This window comes from Empidonax traillii, unplaced genomic scaffold (genome assembly GCF_003031625.1).
Source record: "Empidonax traillii isolate 1590-97213 ecotype Southwest subspecies unplaced genomic scaffold, ASM303162v1 scaffold491:size805508, whole genome shotgun sequence".
NCBI lineage: Eukaryota > Metazoa > Chordata > Aves > Passeriformes > Tyrannidae > Empidonax > Empidonax traillii.
In genome coordinates, this window is record NW_020955684.1 from 94,045 (window position 1) to 120,632 (window position 26,588).

At 38.7% G+C, this 26,588-nt stretch overlaps 1 protein-coding gene across 1 annotated transcript in view; it reads left to right on the forward strand.

Annotated features, from left to right (window-relative positions):
• The window catches only part of MDN1 (midasin AAA ATPase 1), a 95,095-nt gene that overhangs the window by 67,097 nt on the left and 1,410 nt on the right, over window positions 1-26,588 (forward strand). Inside the window, exons 73-101 of the mRNA XM_027896258.1 lie at window positions 154-349; window positions 1,829-1,988; window positions 2,149-2,295; window positions 3,236-3,362; window positions 4,281-4,386; window positions 5,385-5,500; window positions 6,717-7,196; window positions 7,819-8,045; window positions 8,429-8,575; window positions 9,237-9,409; window positions 9,783-9,944; window positions 10,072-10,209; window positions 10,435-10,576; window positions 11,721-11,893; window positions 12,127-12,270; window positions 12,916-13,051; window positions 13,696-14,015; window positions 15,895-16,056; window positions 16,424-16,525; window positions 16,686-16,887; window positions 17,364-17,534; window positions 19,026-19,183; window positions 21,020-21,109; window positions 22,004-22,119; window positions 22,663-22,837; window positions 23,140-23,213; window positions 23,307-23,421; window positions 24,329-24,392; window positions 26,084-26,226. Coding sequence (XP_027752059.1) covers window positions 154-349; window positions 1,829-1,988; window positions 2,149-2,295; window positions 3,236-3,362; window positions 4,281-4,386; window positions 5,385-5,500; window positions 6,717-7,196; window positions 7,819-8,045; window positions 8,429-8,575; window positions 9,237-9,409; window positions 9,783-9,944; window positions 10,072-10,209; window positions 10,435-10,576; window positions 11,721-11,893; window positions 12,127-12,270; window positions 12,916-13,051; window positions 13,696-14,015; window positions 15,895-16,056; window positions 16,424-16,525; window positions 16,686-16,887; window positions 17,364-17,534; window positions 19,026-19,183; window positions 21,020-21,109; window positions 22,004-22,119; window positions 22,663-22,837; window positions 23,140-23,213; window positions 23,307-23,421; window positions 24,329-24,392; window positions 26,084-26,226 — 4,666 coding nt within the window. The remainder of the gene's footprint in view (window positions 1-153; window positions 350-1,828; window positions 1,989-2,148; window positions 2,296-3,235; window positions 3,363-4,280; window positions 4,387-5,384; window positions 5,501-6,716; window positions 7,197-7,818; window positions 8,046-8,428; window positions 8,576-9,236; window positions 9,410-9,782; window positions 9,945-10,071; window positions 10,210-10,434; window positions 10,577-11,720; window positions 11,894-12,126; window positions 12,271-12,915; window positions 13,052-13,695; window positions 14,016-15,894; window positions 16,057-16,423; window positions 16,526-16,685; window positions 16,888-17,363; window positions 17,535-19,025; window positions 19,184-21,019; window positions 21,110-22,003; window positions 22,120-22,662; window positions 22,838-23,139; window positions 23,214-23,306; window positions 23,422-24,328; window positions 24,393-26,083; window positions 26,227-26,588) is intronic.

Below are 26,588 nucleotides of genomic sequence, written 5' to 3' on the forward strand. Positions count from 1 at the left end.
AGAAACTTCCTTCTAGATGATTTCTCTATGACATTAAATTTGAATGTAAGAATACTTCTTCTCTTAACACACTGGAAACATCTATTTCCAGCAGATGAGAGATTTCTAGGATTATAAAACCCAGTAACATTTCTGCTTTCCTGTGGTAATCAGAACCCTCTTTAAATTCATGAAGAAGTTTGAAGTTGTTCTGGATGAGCCATGTCAGCCTGCCTTGGTGGAAATTGGTAAGGAAGAGCAGCTGGACTGCGTGGAAAAGCAGGAAGAATCTGAGAACAAAGAAACCAAAGTTCAGAGGCTAAACAACACATTACGAAAGATTCTGTCTTCTAGAACAGATGTTGCCAAGGTAACTGCGTTCTTTATTCCAGGTAGAATATTTTCTCTATTTTCATCTATATGTTGCTTTTCACTGATTTATGCAGGAAAATCTTATGTAAGTGTCAAATCTTTTGAATATATCATAAACTTTTTGGTCTTACTTGTGTTCACTGTTATGAAACGCTGCAGATGGGTGGGAATGCAGCATGGAAGGACAAGCATGATCTGTACTGATCTGGCACAGTGTCTGTGCTCTAATACAGAGGTTAGGCAGTTACACATTTTGTCTCCAAGTTGCTTACATACTGTCTGCAGCAATTTGTTACTTCCCTACCAGGGCACTAAAACAGACTGCAAGTTGAAATTATTATTAGCCCATTTTTTCTAAACAAGGACCCAAACACATGATCGTGCAGCCGTAGGATTTGTGCATATATAAGCTCTTATTAAATATTAAATCACTTTGGGCTTGGATCCTGAAAGCGGAAGGTACTTCATTGTCTTACATTTGCTGTTGACTGGCAATTTGTGTACTGTGAACATTTCCCTCGGACTAGCTTGGACTATGTGGTAAATCCTACTCCACAGTGTCTCTCTCAGTTTTGTATGTCTCCAGTTAAGCTGCCCAGCTCAGAGAGGAAGTCAGCTAATTTTCCTCCTGAAATAGATTCCTATTTACATCATTAGTTTTTATTAATAACGTACAAGGAGACAGTTGTAACTCATCACAATTTGGCAATGAGTGAGAAATGCTCAGTCACCCTAAGTTTTATTCTAAGTTACTCTCAGTTTTGTTCAGTTTCTTCAGACCAAGAGGGGGCTGATCTTGCACATGTCCTGTTACAGTCAGGAGGGTAGAGTGAGGAAGCAGTAATCTAATGGAGATATAATGTGCTTGATTGATTGAGGGTTTGGTTTGCTAGTTGACTTCCAAGGTAGTCACCTTCCAAGGTGACTTCCAAGATAGTTAATAGGGGTTATTGGTTTTCCTTCTAGAAGTTTCAAGTTGTCTTCATTCCTTAAAGAAGATGCATGCAAACTTAATTTAAACAAACTCTAGGAATTAGCTTTGGACATGGTGGGAAATTGCTTATGTTATTTAATAATTTCTACTTGCAAACTGTTTTTGTTGTTCTTTGGGAACAAAATTTGTGTCTAGTGAAAAGTAAGTGAGGGTGTTTCTTATCTAACACCCTGAGGGCTTTAGTGATTTAGGTTAGTGCCTTTGAGCTTGTCAGGCAGAGGAAGCTGACCTGAAGCAGTGATAACCTCTGTGAAAGGTTATTCCATTTGATTGACTGTTTTCTAAACTAATGTACGCCTGACATGAATGTATTGCGATTTTCTTCAAGTAATGTTACTGAACTGTTTGAAGGATCATATGACGTGTTTTGGGGTTTCAGATTAATGTAGAATTCAGCCCTTCTTTTGGCAGTGATTTACCCCAAGTGGTAAAACAAGACAGCTTTGAGTATGTGTATATAATTTACTTTCAATTTTTTCCCAGAGGGCACTGCCAGAAGAATGTCAGGATGGCATTACATTTCATACAGAATCTCTGCAGTATCGTCTGCCTAAGCTTACTAAAAAAATGAAGAAGATGTGTACAGCAGTTACAGAAAATAATTCATTCTTAAGTCTGGTGGAAGATCTTGACCAGTTCACAGGTTAGGTATTCTTGTGATTTCCATACCGCAGTTGACCTTTGTAAAATAAATGGAACAAATCAGGAAAATGCGCACATAGTTCCCTCCCTAGACTGTCTTCTCACAACTGCTTTTTGTACATTAAATTTTCACATCTCTTTGTCTGCTGTCTTCTGTACAGGTGGTATTATTGTTTCTGTAGCTGAACTGCAAAATTTAACATTTGATCAGACAGCAACTAAGGAGAAGCAGAAATCAGAGGCAAAGCATATTCAGATGCAAAAGCAACGGGCTTTGTCAGATCTCTTTAAAAGTCTTGCTAAAACAGGTGAGCTTTGGCTAAAAATAGGCTTGCTTTAAAAGTACAAAGTTCTTGAGCATTTTATTAGTTTTGCCAATACATCTAAACCCACCATAATATGATTTTCTTAAAGTCATTAAGTAACTAATAAATTTAGAAGCATTAAAGTCTCTCTTTGTCTGTTGACTTGTGAGACCTGGTGTCTTTGCCCTTTCAAATACCTTTTATTCTTCTTACATTCCATTAGATTTATAACAGTAGCTTTTCTGTAGCAGAAATCTTATCTCTAGTCAGAAGTCACTGCCCAGCTTCTAGAAACAAGAGGAAAGCTTGTTATCTTGTATCCCTTCTCTGATCTAGAAGTGAAATGAAGTTAGCTTGTCGAAATGAGATCCCATCTCTCAGTTGACAGACTGTCAGAGATCAGATTGGCAGAGGTGTGGTTGAGTCCTGGACACTGAATGATCTATTGATGGCATTTTTTGCACCCACTTTTGGGGACAAAGGAATGTCTGCCATTGCTGCCCTGTGAAGTCTGTGCTGAAGGAATGCCATCCTATGAATATTTAATTAACACATGGAATTCAAATTCTTTACTGGATTCTGTGTTTGATTTCAGGTGACACCTTTACCTTCCTCATTCATCAGCTTTTTCATTTCTTAAAAATGAGGTGATGACCTCTAACTCAGCTTTCTTAAAGGACCAGGGGTGGTAAAAAGTCCTTTATACACACAGGTCTATGTTTGTCTTATTTCGGCTGCATTGTTCAGCTGAAGATAGCTAAGGTACAACATGTTCTTACATTACAAAACTTGCAGTGTGTTCAAAGACGTGTCAAAATCAGACAGCACCAGGAAGAAAACCACATCAGAAGATTTTATATCTTAATACCATTAATAATGGAGTAACATTTTTCATATAAAAGAATGAGGGCATAAAGGGATGTGTGCTCAAATGTCATTCCAGGTTTGTCGTACCGGAAAGGTCTTTCATGGTCCTGTTCAAAAGACTATCATGAAGTGCTCTACCTACGGCCACTGGACTTGCACAGTGCGTTGGGTGTACTGAGCTGTGCACATGAACCGGATGACACGTGTGTACACGGCATTTTTTAACCTTTAGATGGTGTTAATTGCAGTTGGAGTATATAGAATTCATTGCATGTTGATTTAGAAGGGGATTTCTGGACTGTAATTAATTCAGGATTTTGCATATTTCCTTCCTCCTATTACTTCTCTTTTTAAGAATCCTGTATATACTGCACTGGGACGTGCAACTGAGGAAGGGTTTGGTGGTTTTTTTGTGTTTCAGCTTTGTTTTAAAGTTGCACTTTTGACAGCTGTACCCTCAGTTTCATTATTTCCATGAATTAGATTTCAGTTAGCCCTCCTCCACTTTCCTACTTTGCCTGGGATGCTTTCCTAGCATCATATTAGAGAGTAAGCTGCTAATGGTTTTATTGAAGAGAGTGTGATCTGCAGGGATTACTTAATTGTTTTGACTTCATTAAATAATGGGATATTTCAAGAGAAAAATACATTCACTTCAAAGTGGGCATTTCTGGAAAAACTTTCCTAGAGAAAAGATGCTGTTTAATATGTTTTCTTACTGTTTTCAGTCAATACGTGCTTTTTTTGTCATTGGACATGCTGGTTGTTATCCTCCTCAGATGTTAGGGTTTAGTTTATGGTATCTTTCATCAAGGCCACAATAAAGGCTTACATATCAAGCTGGATTTAGCTACGTGGGGAAAGAAAATCGCTCTTTAAGTATTAAATGATATTCAAAAATAGAGATCTTGATGCTATCATTTAGGGTTTCCTTAGAATTTATAATAAAAATTAAATGTTTTCTTAAGATTAGGATACTTGTAGAGAAAATGAAGGATTACAAGATCAGTGCATTTGCAAAACAAAAAATTACTAGCAAAATTATTGGGTTAAAGAGCTGACCTGATGCCTTCCAGTGTGCTGAGGTACTTTCTAATACCAGACTTTTTGTGCTGTGTCAGGTTGTTGACAGAGATTTCTTCTGCCTGGGATGGATGCCAGAAGTACTTCTATCGGTCTCTTGCACGTCACTCACGGCTCCAGACAGCACTGTTAGCACCTGCCAAGGTAAAAACAATTAAGTGAAAATAAGAAATCCTACTTCTGTTAACTTCATTTTACCAGCTTGGACTGAAATGCTCTGGTAGCAAAAAGGTGATGTGAGCTAGTGCTATGTTCTGTAATACAATACAAAATATGGCATTTTTGGACCAGTCATTAAATGCAGCATGTTAAAACCTGTTGTTTTATGCAGGAACAAAATCTGTTTAGGGAATGAAATTAATGTACAATGTACAATATCTTTCATTCCAGCAGATCTCAAATTTGTGCATGAAGAAAACTCAAAAAATGCTGAATCCAAACTTGTTAGGAAAATAAGCCCAACATTATTTGGTGCTCATGAAGAAATCAATTGATATTTATAATTGGACATAACTGGAGTCTGTAACATAAAAAGTGCCGATATATTTGTTTATTTAAAGATTGGTCTGAAATTAGTAGAACAGATGAATGAGCTCTGTCAAACCAGTACCACTTTTCCAACATTCCAGAAAAAAAGGTTTTCTTCCAGATGCTCTTCCTCTCACTATGCTACACCCCTTGTTTTACAACGTGATCTTATCAAGGGCACAACTAATAATGGCTGTATTGGAATTCCATGTAATGGAATCTTGCTGTGATCAGTTATGCTCTGTGTTATGAACAATTATTCTGGGCTTCAAAATGGGACCTCTTCTAAGGAGAGAAGGGAAAGTAATAGTATATCTGGTAAAATGAATTGTGGAAGGGGTTTTAGCAATCGTCATGAATGTACAACATTTAGACTGGTATCTCTTTAGATTTCATTCATTATTTATGTAAGGTGACTTTACTATTGGAACTAAATTCCTGATAAGAATTGCTGAAGTGCAGTGAAGTTTAATGTGACTGTTGCAGAAGCTAATTGAAAATCAAAATTGTATGCAGATATATGCAGTGAAATGAAATGAAGGGTCAGAGAATTCTATTGTCTGCTTGTTCATCTAACTGTTCCCTCCCCCTTTTTCTGTATCTGTTTTCTTTAGGATATTGGACTAGGAAGCATTGAACGATGCAGAGGGTTCACTGCCCACCTCTTGCAGATGCTTGTCAGACAGAGACGGTCTCTTACTGCATTGACAGAGCAGTGGGTCTTACTGAGGTATTTTTCATTTTCCAAGATTTTAAATGCTGGCAAGGAGTCTTGACAGTAAGCAGTTCAGTTCCATGAAGATGGAAAATAAGGTAGAAGAAAATAAAAGAATTCCTTCCGCTGCCCTATTTCTCTCCTCCCCTGGGTTTAGCCTAGTAGAAAAGATTAAAGTTCATCCTATCACTGCAGCCAGTATTCTGGAACCAGATTAATTTTGGAAAGCAAGTTAGGCATACATGAAGACCATGAAATAACACAGTTAAACCCTCAAACTTACAGATTGTAAAATCTCTCTCATTTGGTATTGGCATAAGTTCATTTTGGTTACATTCAAGTTGTTGGCTTGATCTGAAGCAAATAAATGATCTGGATGGTACTTCAAGCCAAAACAACAACAAAAAACCCTGTCAGGAGCTTACAAAGAAAAATTCTAGGTGAGGGTGGAAGATACTAAATCTTGCATAAAAACTGTAAAAGGAAAAACATGTAAGAAATCTTTCTTACTTGCTGTGATTTTTCACTCCATTGCTTGACTCACCAATTTCATTGCAAACTCCACCATTGTTCAGCATATTTGTGCTCACCACTACTGTAATCCATGAAATTTCTTGGAGTCAGGTTAGGAGCTTGTACCTTTGTATGGAGAAGGACATCTGGACTGGAGATTACTAGTGCAAAATTTATTTAAACCTCATGAAACCTGAAAAAAACCAAAACAACACACAAATGAAAAACCCAACAAAACAAACGCCTCAACATTACAGTTGCAGGAATAGTAAAACTTCTAGGATACTTACCTATACTACTGTGACTTTCATCACAAATCAGAATAATCATTTGTATAAGCTGGCTGTTACACAGCACTTCAGAGAACGAAGGGGTGCTGGAATCTAATTTGCTTTTATAGTGAGAAAAATGAACAGCGTTTGAGTATCAGGCCAGGAGATTAAGGATTGTTTAAAAAAATGGCATAGATTCTGAGAAACATTACGAAGTTGCCCTGTTTTCAGGACAACTCAAAAAATGCAATGGAGAGAAAAATTCACTAATTAAACAATTTAAAAAAAACAACCTGCCATTATAGTTTTTCCAGGTAAAGTTGGGCTTCCACTGAGTCCATATTATCTAGTTTATTCTTTATGAATTTAAACTGAAGGTTGAGCTTTCAAAAAGGAAGTATAACATAAAAATCAGTGATTGTAACTTTTTCTTTCTTCTCAACTAGGAACCTCCTGAGTTGTATACAAGAGATAGATTCTAGGTTGACTGCTGACAGAGAATATAATGTTGCATTTCCTCCTCAAGACAGTATTCAACAGTGGACTGACAAACTGCAGCAACTTTCCATGCAGTGCATGATGGTTCTCAAGGAGCTGTCTTGGTTTATCCAGTGCTGCCCAAAAGAAGAGTTAGCCAAGTGCAATGACAGTGAAAGGACAGATGCCAAAACAGACATTTTTCAGAGTTTGGAACCTGAAATTGGAAACGTTTTTACGGGAATATCTGACCTAATTCCCTCAGAGCTAAAATACTTGTCTCCAGTAACAACTGAGCAATTGCCTCCTGGATGCAGGATGCGAAGTAAGGATCAGTTATGGCTGCAGGTGACTACACAGCTGACTGCGATGCTGGCAAATGTGAAGGCAATGAAAGCAGAAGTGGACAAAATAAGGCAGCAGTCACGTGAGACCTCGTTTTACTCCTGGTGAGTTCTACATATGTGTTAAATTGGATCTCTTCTCTGTTTTCATATAAGAACTTCGAAGTCATCTTGTAAATGTTTGCCTATGCGTATCTTGAGACGTGGGTTCAGGTGTTTTTGAAACATTTATTTCTGTTAAATTTTTTTTTTTTTCAAAATGCAGTGCCTGACTTTTTAGGGAAGTTTATGTCTTCTCACGCTCCCCTGACAAGTCAGAAAAACTGCTCCATCTCAGCTTCTCCCTTTGCCTCTGGTCTCCTAGGATTTTATCCCCATAGCTCCTTAGTTAATGAGGTAATTTCCTCAGTTTAGTGAGGAAATTTTTATTTTGAAAGAAAACTGCTTCAAACAGGGCGAGTATAAGCTTGTTTTCAAACTTTTTTTGTAATAAATTCAAGATGGGAGATCAAAGAATCACTGAATATTGAGTTGAAAGGGACCCACAAGGATCATGAAGTCCATCTTTTAAATGAATGACCCATACAGGGATTGATCCCACAATCTTGATTAGCACCATGCTCTAATCAATATCTGCTGCCTCTCCCTTATTCATGCCCCAAGAAAAGGTTTAATCTTAAACTGAACTGTTTGTTCTTCTTTCACTATTACGGTATTTCTGTTGCAGGAGAGATTTTGAAGTTTGCGCATCAGCTGTGAGTTGTTTGCTGGAAGTCTCAGCTCAGTTGCAAGGCATAGAGTCCCTGTTTCTTCCAAACGGGGAAGACAGGCAAGCTGCAAATCAGATGGCCCTAATCAAGAGCCTAAACTATATTCAAGAAGAAGTTAGTAATACATCTGCAGACTTCACAGCCTGGAGAACACTGCTTCTTGCTTCCATGTCAAATTGCAGTGGTAAGGACAATTTTTCTTTGCCTGTTTGTAATGCAGATAAAGACACAAGAATTCATTAGTTTGGGTATTGTTGAAGATGGTCCTGTGTTCATTCTGATATTCAGAAACACTTCATGAAATTCAAACTCACAAAATTTTGTCCAGACTTAATTTGTTCAATATAATTACTATATACTTAATTTGTTCAATACTATATACTTAATTTGTTCAGTATAATTACTATCACTGTTGATGACAGACCTTACACCATACTTGTAGGTCAGGATTAGCAAGGAGATTAGAAAGCAGAAAAAATTGCATAAATGGTCTTTGCATAAGGGAAATGTAGGAACCTGTAGTATGATGTGTTTCCATGTAAAATTGTCTGTGTTATGGTTTGAAAGGAAATCAGAAGGTGGATGAGGAGTTCATGGAGCACTTCACAACAAAAGTGGAAACGGTGATCCGTGTTGTTCTGTATGCCATTCAGTGTTTGGTAGAGAGGAAACAGGAAGGTGGAAAAGAGGAAGAAAAATCTCCAGAGGAAGATGGTAAGTTTGTTAATTTACCTCAGTGGGTGTAGGGGTAGGCGCGCTTTCAGAAGAATTTGTAACGGGAAGCCAGAACTCATTTTTCTCTTGGGAAGCCTTTTTCTGCCTGCAAAGTGCCTCTCTCAAGAGGGGTAGATGGTTTTTTCCCTTTCCCTTCCACATTTCAGGGAAAGTTGCAGAGAGGGCAGTGAGTGAAGCCTCTGTCTCTCTGATGTGCACAAGAGATAAGTTCTCAGACTATACAGGGCCTCCTCAGGCCAGAGAGGGCTGGGGAGGACACAGAGAAGATTAAAAAACAGTTGAAGAGCATGGGAACTTGCCTTTTCCCTGAGGCCTGGTGCTCTCTTGCAGCACTGTGAGGTTTTTGTAAGTTTTTAGTGTCCTTGCCTCCGAAATAAACTTCTTAGAATCCTTTCCACTGCCTTAGCGTTTTTGGGGAAATACCAGCATATATTTTACAGTGGGAAGAAGAGTTTAAACTATGCAAACCTTAAAATTTCTTAAATTATATGTCTAGTAGAGGTACAAATACACAAGGAAATTGCCATTTTAATAGAAGTTTCTATTTTAATAGATAGAATGGGTATTTCTAGGTTGCTTGCTGTAACATTTTTAGAATGTCTGACTTGACTTCCATTTCTTTAATGTATTTCAGACAAAGAGGATGCAGCCTCATTTGATGTGATTAAAGCAGGACATATAACTAAACTTTTGGATGAAGATCTCTCTGCTGATTTGGATTCTTTACATGTGCAAAAAGCAATTTCAGAGGTTGCAGAACTCCTTGAAATCCTGAAATCCTATGGGGAAGATTACACTTCAAATAAACATAAGGTAAAATTGTTCTTCTCAAGAGTCTTTTGGCTTAGGTGTCTCAAGAGATTTGGAATTGTGAACTTTGGCAGTTAAACGTGCCTTGCTTCTTCCTGCCCAATACCTCAGAACTAGAACCATGTGAGAAATTACGGCCAAATATAGGTAGTCTTCTGTAGTGCCAAAGCCAGATGTTCCTTTAGTAAGAAGATAAAGCTTTAGTTTTTGTTAAAAATCTAAAAAAAGCTCCAGAAACTTTAGAAATTGTACTTAAACTCGTCTACTGATATGTCTGGTTTGAGCATCTGTTTTCTGTCAGTATCATCACCCTCTCTGAGGTGCATCTCAGTATGACCAAATCATGTTCAACTGCTGGTTTTTGTTTTAACTGCAGTTCTTCAACCAGTCCTGCTATTTGCTGGTGCGTCTAAAGCCCATGCTCTGCAAGTATTCAGATCTTCTCCTGTTCTACCTCACTGTTTCACTGGCGTCTCACAGGAGTACTGGAAAATTGCTTTCTGTTCTAACCAGCATTTTTACAGAACTTGCCCAAAAAGTAAGTTATTAACAGTGGATGTATGGTAAGCATATATTTAAAGTGTACAAAAGTCTTAAAGTAGAAAATAAGCTGAAATATGTACTTACTACTACAGAAGGTTTTGCATTTCTGGTTGCCTTTATAGGGTTTTTGTCTGCCAAAAGAATTACTTGAAGATGAGGCCGGAGAGGGAGCAACAGAGTTCCACGATTATGAGGATGGTGGTATTGGAGATGGGGAAGGCACGAAGGATGTGAGCGACAAAATAGAGAGTGAAGATCAGGCAAGTGTTTGGGGTTGGTCTTGTTTAATTGAAGTAAAACTGAAAAAGCTCCTGAAATCCACAGTGTGGATGTTTCATGTGAAAGAAATATGAAGTTACCTTCAGTCTCCTATTTCCGTTGGCTTTTATTTTTGCATATCAGCTATAAATATTGTCGCGGTAGCTAAATAAGCTTTAATACGTAAGCAAGATCCTTTGTAATTTTTGACTTTACCAATAATTCAGATAGAAGACAGTTTTCGAAAGGGTGAAGAGAAGGAGAAAGAGGATCAAGATTCTAAACCAGACATTAAAGGAGAAGACAATGCAATTGAAATGTCGGAAGACTTTGAAGGAAAAATGCATGATGGAGAACGGGAGGAAAAAGGTTTGGTTCTTCCACTATGGCAAACTTGTAAGAAAAGTTATAGATGATTGATACTTTTATATAACAAAGCATATACTGAAAAGTCTGTGTTCAACAACACAGAATATCCTGAGTTGGAAAGGATCCATAAGGATCATCAAATCCAACTCCTGACCCTGCTCAGGACCATCCCCAAGTCACACCATGTGCCTGAGAGCATTGTCCAAATGCTTCGTGAACTCAGACAGGCTTGGTGCTGTGACCACTTCCCCAGGGAGCCTCGTCCAGTGCCCAACCAACCCTCTGGGTAAAAAACCTTTTCCCAGTAGTGCCATTTGGCACTACCACAACAGAGTAGTGCCATTTGGGTACTAGAAATATTAATAGGAATGCAAAGAAGTGTACAAAGGAAATGCTGTTTCCTTTCACTGTGATGGTTTTGGAATGGAGACACTCTTTTCTTCCCGTTGTAAGCTGACCTTTTAAAACTAGTCACAGATTTTGTGGAACTGATGAAGATCATCAACATACTTTGAGAACATGGCTGCAGTTAATTTTGGAATGTGACTATGGAGTTATTGCTAACTTTTGAGCAATGGAAAGAATGTAAGCTTACCTTTTTAAAAATAGATAAATCAGGAACATTTGGTAGATTCGAGTTGCTACTCACCCAAAAGGTAGCAGTTGTTCGCTTTGAAGGGTAACAGTTTGAACATCTGAAACTAAATGTAGCTTATAAATTATAGTAATGTTAACCACTTCCAAGTCTCTGAGAAAATGCTAAGAATAATTTCATCTGCACAAGAAGGGAGATTCCCAAACTCATAAACAGGTAAAGTGGAATGGATCTTCCCCAACCCAGTAATGCGAAACATATTTTGAGAATGGAGGATATTGAAGGTAAGGAACAGAGAATTTAAATCTTCCAAGTTTTACACGTGGGACTTGTTAGTACGAGGGAGAGAATCTCTATGTGAAGACAACACTTGGAAGCACTTAATTAGGACCCTGCTTGTTTGGGTGTTGGTGTATGTGTGTCTTTTTCCACCTATCTCAACTGCATAGGGTGATGAAATTAAGATGCTAAGTATGATTGCTTTTTTGTTTATGAAGTTAATGAAAACATTATCTCTTCTGTACTGAACACCTTCTGAACTGTACACAGAAAATGAGGAAAACTCAGATGAAGAGGAAGAACTTGATAAGCAGATGGGAAATCTTGATAATGCTGAAGCTGATGATAAACTGGATGAAAGGCTCTGGGGGGATGAAGATGATGATGATGATGATGAAGATGCTAGTAGTAAAACAGAAGAAACTGGACCAGGAATGGATGAGGTAAAGAGAAAATGAGTGGGAACAAAAGTATTGAAGGAATTAAACTCTATTAACTTAATGTGACATAGAGTGTGAGCTCTTTTTTGTAGCTCTTGATCTTGAAAAGGGGATAGTTGGAGGGAATAAGTTTTGTTTAGTGTTGTCTTTTTTTCTGTAGGAAATGATGTCTTGTCACTGAGACTTTGAGAAGCAGGTAGCATAAATGAGTTTCTTTTGGATTTGTTGGTTAATAGGAGGATTCAGAGCTTGTTGCAAAAGATGACAATTTGGGGGCAGGAAACAAGGATAATAAAAAACAGCCTCCCAAGGATGAGGAAAAAGAGCAACAGGAAGAGGAGAGTGGAAACAAAGAGAAAATCCATGAACAAATTGATGAGGTAAAAATTATTTGGACTGCATGGAGTATTTTGCTGTTAAACCACATTCTGTTTCTCATAACATGTTGCTGAGAATTTGAAATGCTCTTTACTTAATAGTGAAGTACACTGAAAAAAGTAAGTTCATTTCAGAGCTAAAAGTAAACCATATTGTATCCATTATATTATAAATATATTTTCTGATCCATATTCCAGAAGCAATTTTTGTTTGCACTAACCTGAACTGTAACAGCTGCCAAAACAGGCTTTACACTGAGTTGATGTTTCTGTTGTGTTTAGCAGCAGAAACACCTTAAATAAGCGGAACTCTTCCTAAAACCCTGTATACAGCGTGCTTAAAGATTCTTCAAGGGTGCCAATTCTGTTTAGAATGTTTCAGCCAGGAAAACTGGATTCTGAAAACAAAACATTCTGGTTTTGAGTACCACCAGTTTATGTAAATGCATTTGCTGAAATGAATCTTTCTGCTCTTTATGCATGAGGATGTGTACCACTGGAAATCCATTCTTAACTGATCAAAATGTAATATTGTACCCAGTATTTCTTTGTCCTAGAGAATACAATGGAATCTTACTTCTTATCTTTGCCTTTCCTCCCACTTATCACATGCCTGCTATTTTTTCCCCCCATTCTTTTTGCTGACAGCGTGAGTATGATGAGAATGAAGTAGATCCTTATCATGGCCAGCAAGAAAAGGAGCCTGAAGTTGAACCTTTGGACCTTCCTGATAATTTGAATCTGGAGAATGATGAGAAGAGTGATGAGGAGGAAGAGGAGGAAGGTACAGTGGAAGAATCTCTCTACAAATTTCTAGATAAAAGCCAAGTGGAAATAGGGAGGAACAGTGAGATAATAAGCCATTTTTCTCTATAGAAAGAAGAGAGGTTAGGGTTAGGATTAGTGGTAGGATTCTGTATAACCACTAAGAAGCTGCAAATTCATTTCTGCGTATCAAAATAGCAACATACCAAATGCAGGCCAGATAAGACCTCAACATTACAACATTCTCCTTTACCTCCTTTTCATGAACTCTGTGGAGCAGCCTTTCTCGCATTATCCAAGTGATACACCCTGTCTTACACTGGAAGCTCCTTTTTTAATTGGCCAGTTGCTTTTGTGGTTTGAGGGTTTTTTCTTCTGTTGTACTTGTAAGTATTTGTACTCTTAAGTCAACTGACCCTCAGAAATGCTAGGTTAAAGAAAATTGGAATTCATCCTGCTGTATTGTTAGTTAGAAACCAATTTTAATTTAAAGGAATTGTCTTGCTGTAGAAAATCACAGATTCTGCGTATAGAACTATCAGTATTTTAAGATTTTTTTTTTTTGATAGGCTGGGCAGTTTTATTCCAAATATCTGTAATATTCACTGTCTCTTTACTTCACTGAAAGTTTTATACACCTTTCTGATTTTTTGTTTAATCCAGAAGAGAATGCTTTTGAAATAGATGAGAAACCTATGGATTTAAATGAGGCAGAGAAGACAGAAGAACAGAATCAAGAGGATACTGGTGAGACAGAAGGAGGTGATCAAGATGCAGAAGCAGCTGAAGAAGGCCCTTCTGAAGATAAAGAGGCGAAGGAAGATGAAGGGAACAAAGATGCTCAAGATGATCAAGAAGAAAATGCAGGGAACAGTGAGGATGCAGAAGAAGAAGAGGAAGAGTCACAGCCACCTGATGAAGAAAAAAATGAATCTACTGAAGACAAGGGGATCCCTGCTGATGACCAAGGCCTTCAACCGCAGGTAGAGAGAAATAAAAGCCTGATTTTCTTTGTTTTTGTTGTTTTAATTACCGTGTATGAGACTTAAGTAATGGATGTTTGTGATACTCTGCAACAAAACTGACATTAAATAGATGTAATGTTAGTGAGAATCTTCATCAGAATAAGAACTGTGCTTACTATTAAACACGTATTTCTGCTATCTGTATTCCTACTATCTCCTTGGCCTTATGTTAGAACAGAACAGACTGTTTCACTTGGAAGGGACCTATGGTGATCATCTAGGCCAACTGCCTGATCACTTCAGGGCTGACAAAAATTTTAAGCATGTTATTAAACACATTGTCCTAATGCCTCTTAAACACTGACAGCTTTGGGGCATTGACCACTCTCCTGCTAAAGAAATGCTTCCTAATGTCCTAATGACCATTCCCATGCACCCTATCACTGGGTACAGGGAGAAGAGATGAGCAGCTCTTTCTCCGTGCCCCCTCAGGAAGCTGTAGAGAGCAATGAGATCATCCCTCAGCCTCCTTCTCTCCAAACAACCCAAAGTCTTTAGCTGTTCCTCATAGGACACTGTTTCTAGCCCTTGCACCAGCTTTGTTGCCCTCCTCTGGACGTATTCAAGGACCTTCACATCATTCTTAAATTGTGGGGCCCACACCTGCACACGGTGTTCAACGTGAGCATAAGTGCAAGAGACCTTCAGAAGAAATAGTGAGGAGGGAGAGTTCCTTCTGCTCAGGGAAGCTTTGTTGCCAGGGAAAAGCTTTAATGTGGGAAAGAATTTGTTCTAACGCAGGATGCTGTGTATGTTCTCTTTATCTGTCTGCCAAGAGGTAACTCCCTTGCTACAAGTGATAAAATTCTCACAGACATGCTTGGAGGCCCCTGCAGGGGAGCCAGGCAGGCCATAAAGCACAGGGGAGAATTCAGCCTGGGTTTTTATTGCGCATGCAAAAGGTGTTGTTATAAAAGCACTGAAACTGGTTTTTGTTTTCATCTTCTCAGACCGCTGTATTAATCATTTTGATAGATATATATATATATATATTGCAGTATATAAAGTAGATTTTCTTAAAAACTTTACCCACAGCCTGGGTTACCTGGGTGCATATCAAGCCTTACAGCAAGACTGCACCAATGCTGAATAGAGCAGGACAGTCACATCTTCTGACCACGTGGTGTTGCTGTGTTTGATGCACCCCAGGACAGGGATTACTCTCTGGGTTGCCGGGGCTCACTGCTCACTCACACTGAGCCTGCTGTCAGCCAGCAGCCCCAGATCTCTTCCTGCAGGGCTGCTTTTCAACCACTCCTCTCCCAGTTGTGCCCAGCGTTATTCCATCCTAGGTGCAGAATCCAGAATTTGGATTTGTTAAATTCCATCCCATTGATCATAGCCCAGTGAGATCTGTGAGATCCCTCTGCAAGGCCTCTTGTCCCTCAAGAGACCCAACAGCACCTCTCAGTTTGTATCATCAGCAAACTTGCTAACAGTGCATCAACTCCTGTATCCAAATCATTGATAAGTATATTGAACTTATGGTCCTAGAGCTGAGCCCTGAGGAACAGCACTGGTGACTGTCACCAGCCAGATATAGCCCCATTCACTACAACCCTTTGAGCCCTGCCCTTTACCCAGCACACTGCGAATCCACTCATCCCACAGCTGAACAACTTGTCCAAAAGGTTACTATGAGGGACAGTATCAAAAGCCTTACTAAAACTCTGGAAAAACTGCATCCACTGCTTTCCCTTCATCTGCTAGTTAAATAGGACTTTCCCTTTGTGAACCCATCCTGACTGTGCCTGATGGCTGCATTCTTCTTTAAATGCCTTTCAATAATACCCAGTTCCTGATGTTTCTTAGAATGTTAAAATAATCATTATCTCAGGAAGAAGATGGTAAAGATAATTCAGAGATGGACGATCAGATTCCTGAGGCTGAGGAAAGAATGGAACATGAAACACAAGGGCAAACTGGGCAAGAAAACCTGCAGAGTGACAGTGCTGTTGAGCTGGCTGGAGAGGCTTCAGAAAGAGACCAATCTAAAGAGGTAAATTACATGGAAGTGTCTGAGTTTAAAATGCTAAATTTGTGAATACATTTTCGAGTTACAATCAAGGAATTGCTGCCATAAATTTAAAGAACTGTGTATAAGATTCAGTTTACACCAATAATAAATTCATATTGAAAAAAATGGAAGACCATGTAGATACCCTGCAGTTCTCACTGTTACAAAGGTAAGTTTAGGGTAATCGTTGAGCTGCAAAACTGTCTTGTCTGCTCTGCATAAGAATAATACTTATATGAGCCATTTGTCATTCAGAACAGAAGGTAGCAGAACACTGCAGTTTAACTTCTGAAATTTGTTTACAGTAGTTGCTGTTTTCAATGACAGTTGAATTTTTTTCTTCTTTCAGGAAAGTGGAACTGGAGCTGCAAGTGCAAACCAGTCAGAGGGACATGAATCCACACGTATGGCCCGGATGGCTTCTCAGAAGCAAAGCAGAAAAAATACACAGGTCCATCTCTTCTTTTTAATTTTTTACAATTTGTATTTAAATGTCTGAATATTAACCAGCAAACAGGCAGGACTCAGTTTCTCCTTGTTAGAACACTGTTCTCATTAGTATTGGGTTACACCTCACTTGGAGTTCATGGTGTTAATGTATGCTTTTTCAGAGTTTCAAGAGGAAGCCTGGCCAGGCAGACAATGAACGCTCAATGGGAGATCACAATGAACACATCCACAAGCGATTGAGAACCATAGAATCCAGCAGTGAAGCAAAGCAGGATACAACTCAGCCTAAACAAAACGTGGAGGAGGCTGATGCATTTGAACATATTAAACAAAGTTCTGAATGCTACGATGCACAGACATATGGTATGGTGGCATTTCTGGGTGTAAAGAGTTACTGCAGAATCAAATCTTGAAACCCTCCAATTTGCTGAAGTTTTCCCTGTTTGCTTTTTAAAGTTATGTTTAACAATTCTTGCTTTGTTTAAAGGTGCAGCACCATTTCACTATGATAAATGCTACTCTTTGGCAGTCAGATTCAGACTAACATTTTTGAAAATACTGAATTGACTCATAAAATGGATTTTAGCTTAATAAACATATTTAAAATCTGTTCTGTCCAAATCTTACTTCAGTATATCAGGTTTTCAGGGCAAGAACTCACCGACAACACGGCACAGCCCAGTGAAAGATAAAACTGAGGTCTGAGACAATAGTTCAGATTTCTTCTGAAGATCACTAAAAGCAATACTCAGTGGCCTCAGAATGGAGCTTTTTTTTTTTTTTATAACTTGACTACTTCTTTCACTTGCCCCTTAATAAGTATTGTGGTCTTTGTACAGATGTAGCTAGCAAGGAGCAAGAGAAACCTATTATGCCTCTTGAAGAAAAGGAAGAGGGAAATTCTGAAGATGCAGCTATGGAAACAGAAATGCAGAATGAGGATCTCACAGCAGTAGATGCGGAAGAGCTGAAACCAGAAAAAAAGAAGTCTACTGCCACTAAACCTACTGGTACGTTAAAAAACATTCCAAATACACCCTGATGTGGCTCTTTAAATGTATATTTAGGTATTTCTATTTGCATGTAATGGATGAATTTCATAATTCTCATCTGTCATGTTTCATAAGACTAAAATGTCTGCTCTTACTTCATTTTTCTGCAGAGGTATTCTTACTTAGCATAAGCCTTGCTAAATTGGCTGAGTGACCAAGCAGTTTGCTGCTTTCTTTCAAGTTAATGGTCTCTAATCTTCATCCACTACTTTGAAGAAATAAAAAGCAAACACTTCCCTGCTGTTCAACACAATGCCAATTCGCTTAATTAATTGGCATATAACAATGCATTCCAGTGTCACCACCATCAGCACCACATAACTCAACTTTTTAATTATAACTTCTTGGAAAAAAACAAACAAACAAACAAAAAAACAACAAGAAGTTGAGGAGCTTCCCATGAGGAAGCACCAAACTGTCACTGTCTCACTGGTTTCTTCCTTAAGTGGGAATGAAACAAAGCAAAACCAAACTGCTAACAGAAAATGGCTATGGGATGTAAGTGGTTGGTAGATGAGAAGACAGATCTGACTTGTCAGCCACACATCCCCAACTCCCCAAAATAAGCAAAATAGAAGTAACTCTTGCCAACTGCAACAGAAGAATTTAATTTTGATGAATCTAAGTAAATGCAGCATAGCTTGGAATGTTGAAGTTTTCTTCTCAAATAACACACAGGCTGGCTAGAGAGGGGAGACAACTCTTATAAGCCTATATTCTTGCTTTCCACTCCAGGTTTAATCACCTAATTATCTTGCTAGACTCATTTACTTTATGGTACAGATGTGCATGTAATAAGTCTATTTGTTTTTCCGCATGATTCTCTAACAGTATGTTCCGAAAAAATAGAATCTTTGAAACATCTCCTATGGCGTCATATTTTTTCCTTTAAAATTATTCTGTAAAAATTAGTAGTTAAACAGTGTAGTATGGTAATAACAATTATAAAAGAAAATCTTTAATCAATTCCTTTTCTTGTAAATTGATTTTTGATTTATAGAAAACTGTTCTGTTAAAATCAAGAGCGTAAAAGCTTAGAAAAGATTGCCATTTTTTAATGATAATTTTCTGAATGTTCTCCAGTTACTTTATACTTCTTGTCATCCTGTCAGAGAGGTTATGAAGCTCCAAAAAAAAATATACTTCACTAATGTAATTTTTCAGGTGTTAAAGATCTGTTCACTGTTATTTTGCTCATTTGGCAAGCAGGTTATAAGAGAGAAAACAATTTCCTTTAGGAAATGCATATTTATGATCTGTTCTAGTGAGCTGTAAGATGTGTTCGTTCTATTCCTAGAATTAAATGTCTTAAAATCTGGGCACTTCTCTTAAGCAAAGTTGTGCTGCCTTACAAAGTATGTGAGATGCTTCATAGGAGAGTCAGGATACAGTATTACTTCTTGCATGATGTGCGATCCACAAAGTTAGTAATTAGTTTTGTGGTTGTAGGACCAGGTGATGTGGAGCCAGAGATCCAGACTTTTGACTCAGAGGACGTCAATGACTCTCCAACAGAAATGCTGCCAAAGGTGACTGAAGAGAAGCCAGAGAGAAGCAAGGACTCGACAATACATACAGCCCATGAGTTTTTGACGGACACTCCCCAGGTATGATACCCAGTCTGCCTTCTTACAGATACAGTAGCAGAATTAGGCTCTTTTACTTGACCTTTGTTAATGGAGCTCTCTGCATGCAGGAGTTTAGAATTACTTGTGTTCAGACAACTGAGTAGCTTGCTGCTATTTAATAACAGAATGAAAAGTAACAACTAACTGCTGTATATGCAGCTGAAAGACCCTTTAAAATGACAAGTCCTCCCCATCCTTAGGATGGAACCTTCCCATGTCACTTCTTTTAAAAAAACTTCTCTTTTTCTAACTGTAAAGAACTGCTTTGCTCAGATGAATCTGCAGAGGAAAGGCTTGGGTAGAGTGGAAAGGAATAGACAAGAGTGTGTAGCCTGAAGATAACAGAAGGGTTCAGAGTGATGACAGAGCTTGGCATCAGTGACTTTAAAACAGTGTTGTGGACAAAGAATTCACCTCAGTTAATTCATCACAGTATACAACATAAAAGCTGACTGCAAGTATTGTAGAACCTTTTGAACTTTTTATGAGTGTCTCAATTCAAAAACTATTATCATAACCTAGAAAATCCTAGAGTATCATGGGACACTCATAGTTTCCCAGTGCAAACTGTTGGCTGTGAAAAAGCACATTTTATCATAAAAACTAAGGCATAGAAGCACTTGGTGGTGGATAACCAGTTGATAAAGTAAAAATATTTTCAGTGTCGTTTTTTTTGGAAGTACTGACCTTTCATTCTAACATTACTGTGTCCTTAGTACATACTTGGAGCGCAGTATTTTTACTGTTTCTACACATAACACATAAAGGATTGTGTGCCAGCTACACCGAGTGTTTTTCCATCTTAATGCCAAATGTTGCAACTGTTTGGAAAAAGGCTGCTGAATGCAGGAGTGTTCTCCTGTTGTCACGTTAGGTCCCTGTTGTTTTGGGTTTGGGGGGTTTTCCAGTTGACACACAAAACGTGGAACAGAAGGGGGAGCTCCTGCAGCACCAGTTCAAGGGGAGGGGAGAGTCTCTGCAGGGGGAAAAGGGCAGGTTGTCACCTTTCAGCAAAAGGGAGAGGATGGAAGTTCCCTCCATGTATATTCTTCCTCCTTTCCTTGAACCTGCAGTCGCTGATCGATGGGACAGCTGCTGCTGCTTCTTGAGGAATGAGAAGTTAGACGGACTATTGAGTTTGCAATCATGGGCTTATTTTCCTTAATCCAAAAGCCTGCAGGCTATGCAGACCATATACTGCTGTTTGACTAAACTGTGGTTTTGTAAGTCAGGAGCAGAGCTTGTCACTGAAAGCACAGTGAAAGTAAAAGAAGTATCGTAAAGCTTGAGTGTCCTTTACAGAAGGGCTTATCAAAGAGTATTTGCTGGCAGGTAAAGAGGAAGATGTCCTTTGATCCTTTGAGTGGTTTGAATGAAGCTTTTAAAAAAACGTAATTAAGTGAAGTATACTATATTTTGCAATATGCTAGATAGTTAGCATTCAATAGTTTGGTCCCATTATATTGTCATTAAATCTGGAATTTGTCAAGATCATTTCAATGATTTATCTTGAAGTTCTGTATTTTATTATGTTCAGTGTTGGTATCATACGCATCCTAGCTTTCTTTCTATGTTAATTATGTCACATATGGAGGTATTTGTGGGGAGATACTTACCCTTCTTGTACATGGAAACTATTAAAAGAAAAAGAAGAGATTTAGAATCTTCATTCAAGTGGTTTTTTTCAGGTATTTTTGTGTCTAAAAGAATAACAACAATGCATTTATACTTTTTTTTATGGTTTGCTATATTTTGGGGGTCACCAGATATGTAAGCGCTTTTTTTGTCTCATAAATCATATAACTCCCCTTCTAGCACATTGTTAGAGACCCTGAAGAGCTAAGAAAGGAACTTGAAAGGCAGTTGGAAGCTTGGCAGACACAGCAGCCCGGAACTCCAGAGGAGGTTTGTGACCTCATTTTAATATAAAACTGTTATAAAAATCCTGTATTGCATTATTTCATCTTGTTTTACTGCTAAAACATTGAGGAAGCCAAGCAGGATGGAATCTAAATACTAAAAATCACATGATTAAATGCTATTTTTGTTATTATGACTTCTTCTGAAAAAAAATTGCATAATTCTTAAAGCAGGATGATGTTTCAGATCTTGTTTTGAATGTGCTATGTTAAAGAAGTTACTCTGTTGATAATGACTTCTAAAACTTGCATAGGTAGAAACATTTTTCTTAGTCCTGTCAAGGTCCTTTCATTTTGAGTCGTCACCTGCAGTTAAATGCTGGACACACCACTTGCACAAAATGATGATAAAGAGAAGCCATCTCCTTCAGTTGCAGTGGTGGAGTTTGAGCCAACAGCAAAACCAGAATATTGTACTTGCTCAGAGTAGTCCTAGTCATGAATTGTGAACCATATTTGGAATTACTTCTTGAATATAATTGCCAGTGTAGAGGCTCAAATGGAGGCTCAAGGACTTCTCAGTGTAGAGGTCAGTGAGGAACATAGAGGACTTCACACTTTGCCTTTCTGTAACACCAGCTATCAGCACTTGGCTGTTCCAAGATCATCTTGCATCAACAGCAATGTCAGAGTTGCTTTGGGTAACCCTAGAGAAAAGATCATTGCATGTTGCAGCTTTGTAGCAGCCAGGAGTGTCCGAAGTTGAATGCAAATTGTCATACGAGACACCCTCACACTTTTAGCTGTTTACTGCTTACTAAAGGCTGCCTACGGCCTTCCCCTCCTACACTGAGGCTCGTTTTCTTTTTTTAGACAGTACTTCCCAACTTTTTTGTTTTTTTTTCATAATTCACTTTTATTTCTTTGTGTAATGTTTTAGGAGAAGGAAGCAGCACAGTTGTGGCAGAGGTATTTAGTGCTGACAGCTCCTCTATCACAGCAGCTTTGTGAACAGCTGAGACTCATACTGGAACCCACTCAGGCAGCCAAACTGAAGTAAGTTGGGTCTTTCTGAGGCTTCTGGTTTCTTTAAATGCCTGGGTTTTGGCAGCTTTAGCCTGTAAGACTGCAGCTTTATAGTATTCTTGCTTTATAGTAATTATTCCTGTTTGCAACTGCATTTAATTTCCTTTCGTAAGGGAACACTAGGCTATTTTATGAAATGCAAATATGATATAGTAGTAGGCACCTATCCTGAGGATACTGCCTCCTACTTTTTTTTTCCTGTGCGAGAGGTGATCAAATCAACTTAACCATTTAAAGATAAGTCAAAGATTGTGTTAAATTTAAAAAAAAATTTATGTTGTTTTTAACATTAGTAATCTTTTTTAAGAGATCTAGGCTTGTTTCAAACTGGAAGAATCTAAATTCAGTCTAGGTTCCATTTTAGGCACCTAGATATAAACTATTAATTTGGGGGTTGTTGTAGTTTACAACAAAAATGTTACTTTGGTGTATATAGTGCATAGGCCAGGGATTTGCCAGAATGACATATTTGCTGATAATCCTTGTCCCCATGTCTTTTTCCTTAACTTTCAGAGGAGACTACAGAACTGGGAAGAGACTGAACATGCGCAAAGTGATCCCGTATATTGCCAGTCAGTTCCGAAAAGATAAGATCTGGCTGCGAAGGACCAAGCCCAGTAAACGACAGTACCAGATCTGCTTGGCTATTGATGATTCCTCTAGTATGATCGACAACCACTCTAAACAGGTAAAATGAAACCCTGGAAGAAGTATGAAGAATACTCATCTTTTGTTGATGAGTATGTCAGCTGCTGACTTGTGGCTGCTGGAGAATCTGACTGGTAATGCCAGAGCAGTCAGCTGAAGTGCTCATGCAGAACTAGTGCAGTGACTGTCTTACAAACCCGTAGCAGGCAAGAAAAGATAGGAAGTCTCTTAATTTATTTTCCTAGATGATGGAAAACTAATTTCAGTAGCATTCTTCGTATTTAATACTGAGCTTTGAGTAAAACTTTGAATATCCTCTTTTTGATGTAACTTTTTTAACAGCTTGCATATGAATCCCTGGCAGTTATTGGAAACGCACTGACTCTTCTAGAAGTGGGACAAATTGCTGTGTGTAGGTGAGTTTATTTCAAATACTGGGTTTTCTTCAAGACATCAGAGCAGCATGCAAATACCAGTTTTGTGCTGTAATTTTTTCTTCTTTTCTAAAGCTTTGGAGAGAGTGTTCAGCTGCTGCACCCGTTCCACGAGCAGTTCAATGACCAGTCAGGGACACGGATATTGCGTCTTTGCAAGTTTCAGCAGAAGAAAACAAAAATAGCCCAGGTACACGAGAATGCCTCGAGGGTAACAGGTTTGCCAGTCTTTTCCAGACAGGGTATCAGCAGCTTCGTGGTTTCATGATCACTTTGTAATGTTTACCAGTTATTTGTATTTGAGATAACAAGGAGATACAATGGTCATAACTTTGTAACGGGAAGTGTGTTTTCTCTTTTAATCCTTCATCTTTCTCTGTATTGGGTCTTAAACAGTGTTTTGGGTACAAGCTATTGAGTACCCCAGTGCCAAATACCATCAAAGTTTTTGGGACTTGGAGGAGATTTTCATGCCATGGATTCCACAGTAGTAGGAGGAGGAAGTTTGTCAGATTTGACTGATTCCTGAAGAAAATAACTTTCTATACTAATACTTTCCAGAGAGCTGCTAAGTTGTCTTCTTTTAGGAAGGTTTTTGCATGCTTACATTTCCAAACTCAAATGAGATCTTCTGTTAATATTATATGGAAACAGAGAAGACCCAAATAGCTCAACGGCAGTCTTATAAACCAAAACTGGGAGGACTTGACTGTTGATTTTCTTAATTTTAATAGGGATTATGAAACCAGATACTTCTGTTTCAAGTTGAAACCAAAGAAGTTCAAGCTAGAAATAGGATATATATTTTTAATTATTCCATTAATCACTTCAGTAATATACTGTTTCAATGGCTTTGCTAGCATTGGAAATAAATTAAATCCAGTTCCAAGGCTTCTCTGGAGATTCTTTAGTTCAAAAATACTTATTAAATTTGAAGCAGGAGTTAATATAGGAAAATGCCAAGGACTGTATCTGTGTTGGGTGGTCAGACTATCTTGGCATTTAAAATAAAGAAATGTGTTCTTTAATAATGTTTTCATTATTAAGTTTATTATTTTTATTATGAGATAACTTAATCTTATTTGTTTCCTCTGCAGTTTTTAGAATCATCAGCAAACATGTTTGCTGCAGCACAGCAGTTGTCTCAAAATATTAATCCGGGTGAGTTGTTTGTTTTTTTTTTTTTTGTTACTATGCTTGTTGCTGTGGCAGCAGAATGCTCACCACAGTCCCAAAGGAGGATCCTGCCAGGAAGGCTCCTAGCACTGAAACTTAACTTGCATTAGGGCTTTGGGTTTTGCTTTGTCAAAAGGAATGTTTGATTGAAATGTAGCTCAAAACCCAAGAGACACCTACTTCATATTTGTTTGTGACTTTTTAAAAAGGCACACCTTACCTCTCTCCCTTTACTTTACGTCTCCAGACTGTGTTTAAGTCTTAGACACTGCCAGCTTAGAGCACTGTCCAGCTTCCTAGTGACCTTGACTTTCCAGACACTTCTGCTCTTGCTTGAGAACTTGAGTTCTCAAAGTACCCAGAAGCACACCCGAGGGGGGAGTTTGCCTCCTACCCGTCCTTCACTGTGCTGCAAGCTTATGTCATGAGCTAACTGAATTTCCTAGAAAAGCTGGAAGACTGCTTGCCTCATGTCTGACCCATAGTTAATCGAAGAGACTGCTTTGTGATAGTTCAAAGCCTGTCACAGAGGCACATGTATTTTTTATAAGTTCTTACAACTACTCCAAGAAATGGACAGTCGGGGATTTAAAATCCACTGCTTTGCCACAGGCTGGCCAGGCTGTATGAATATTCAAAGAGGGAGCAGCATCCAGTCCTGTTGACTTAGGCTGGGATGCAGCAGCAGTCAGCTTGCTAAAACTGGGCAGCTGGCAAGAGAAAAGGCAGAAGGATCATCACTCCTTTCTGTAAAAAGACAAAGCCCTGTCACATTTGGGGTCTGTCTGCAGAAGTGTGCATCCCTCCGTAACCCTTGGGGCTTGCATTCCTGACCGTAATTACTGTGATTTCCCATGTAATTAAATGATGATAGATACATAAGTTAGAATGTTCCTTTAGAGGGATATATCTCTGACTCTGGGGGCAACTTGGCTTAAATAACGTGTCTCCAGAAGATGGTTGGTGCTGAGGAACCCAGCATCAGTGCTGTGTACGTTTCAGGAGGTTTACTTCAGACCAGCTCCTTTGGTCCCAGGGGCTCAATGCCCTGCAGTGGTTGGACTGCCTTGGCTGTGCCTTTGAGGCAAATCTTCTCATTTAGTTTCATCCAAAAATCACCCACTTTGGGCAGTCCAAGATTGTTCTCTGATGTAAGCCACGCCTGTTAAAGTGGGGACAACAGGACAACGTTTCAAAAGCCCAGCCTTAGTCTAGGGTGAAATGCTAAGACGGATGAACCTGTAGGTACCTGCTTTGGGTTTGGGCTCTATTTCACAGCAGCAGCAGGAGCTCTACTGAGCTAGTAGTGGCTGGACTCTTATGGTACAGCCAGTATTCAACCCCTGCACACTTACCTGGCATGAAAGACAAGACCATGACTGAGTCTGTTGGGTATTTTCCATGCATTTCGTCCTTGATTATATTACTGATGGGTGGTGGGTTCCCCTCCTTTTGGTATTCTCTGGTGTCAGCCAGTACGTTCTTTCTTGATCCACTGTTAACTGCAGCTAAGCAATTTGTTTAAGTCACTGAATTCTATTTGATAAAGACTTGATTTCCGTAGGAATACTCCTTTTTCAATTATACCCACAGGGCAAACAAAAGAATAGGGGGGTTTTTGCCTTTTGAACAAGTTAAACTAACTTAGTTGAATTTGAAATGTCCTTTGTGCTCAGAAACGGCGCAGCTGCTTTTGATTGTATCAGATGGAAGAGGCCTTTTCTTGGAAGGCAAGGAACGAGTGACAGCAGCAGTTCAAGCAGCTCGGAATGCCAATATCTTTGTTATTTTCGTAGTGTTGGACAATCCTAATTCCAGGGTAAGTAAGGGAGCAAGGGAGAAGTATTCAACTACAGTGAATGAGAATCTGATAGAAATCTTCTTCCTGTCTTTTGTAGTGCCATACAGCTACCTTATCTTTTGTAGAGGTCAAAGATATTTAGCCCAATTTCAGGTTTTCATGTCTATCAGATCTGTGATTTCTTCCTACTGTGCTTCTTATCCTCTTTTGTACTTTAAAAAACCTCAGCTTCCATGCCACAGAAAGGCTAAGTAAGAGCTCCCATCTTCAGATGTTGTGGTTGTAGATCTTGGCCACCAGGGAAGTAGCTGGCAGGTTGACAGACTTGGAGTCTGAGAGATGCTTTGTTCCATCACAGTTCTGATTCAGCTTGATAATTT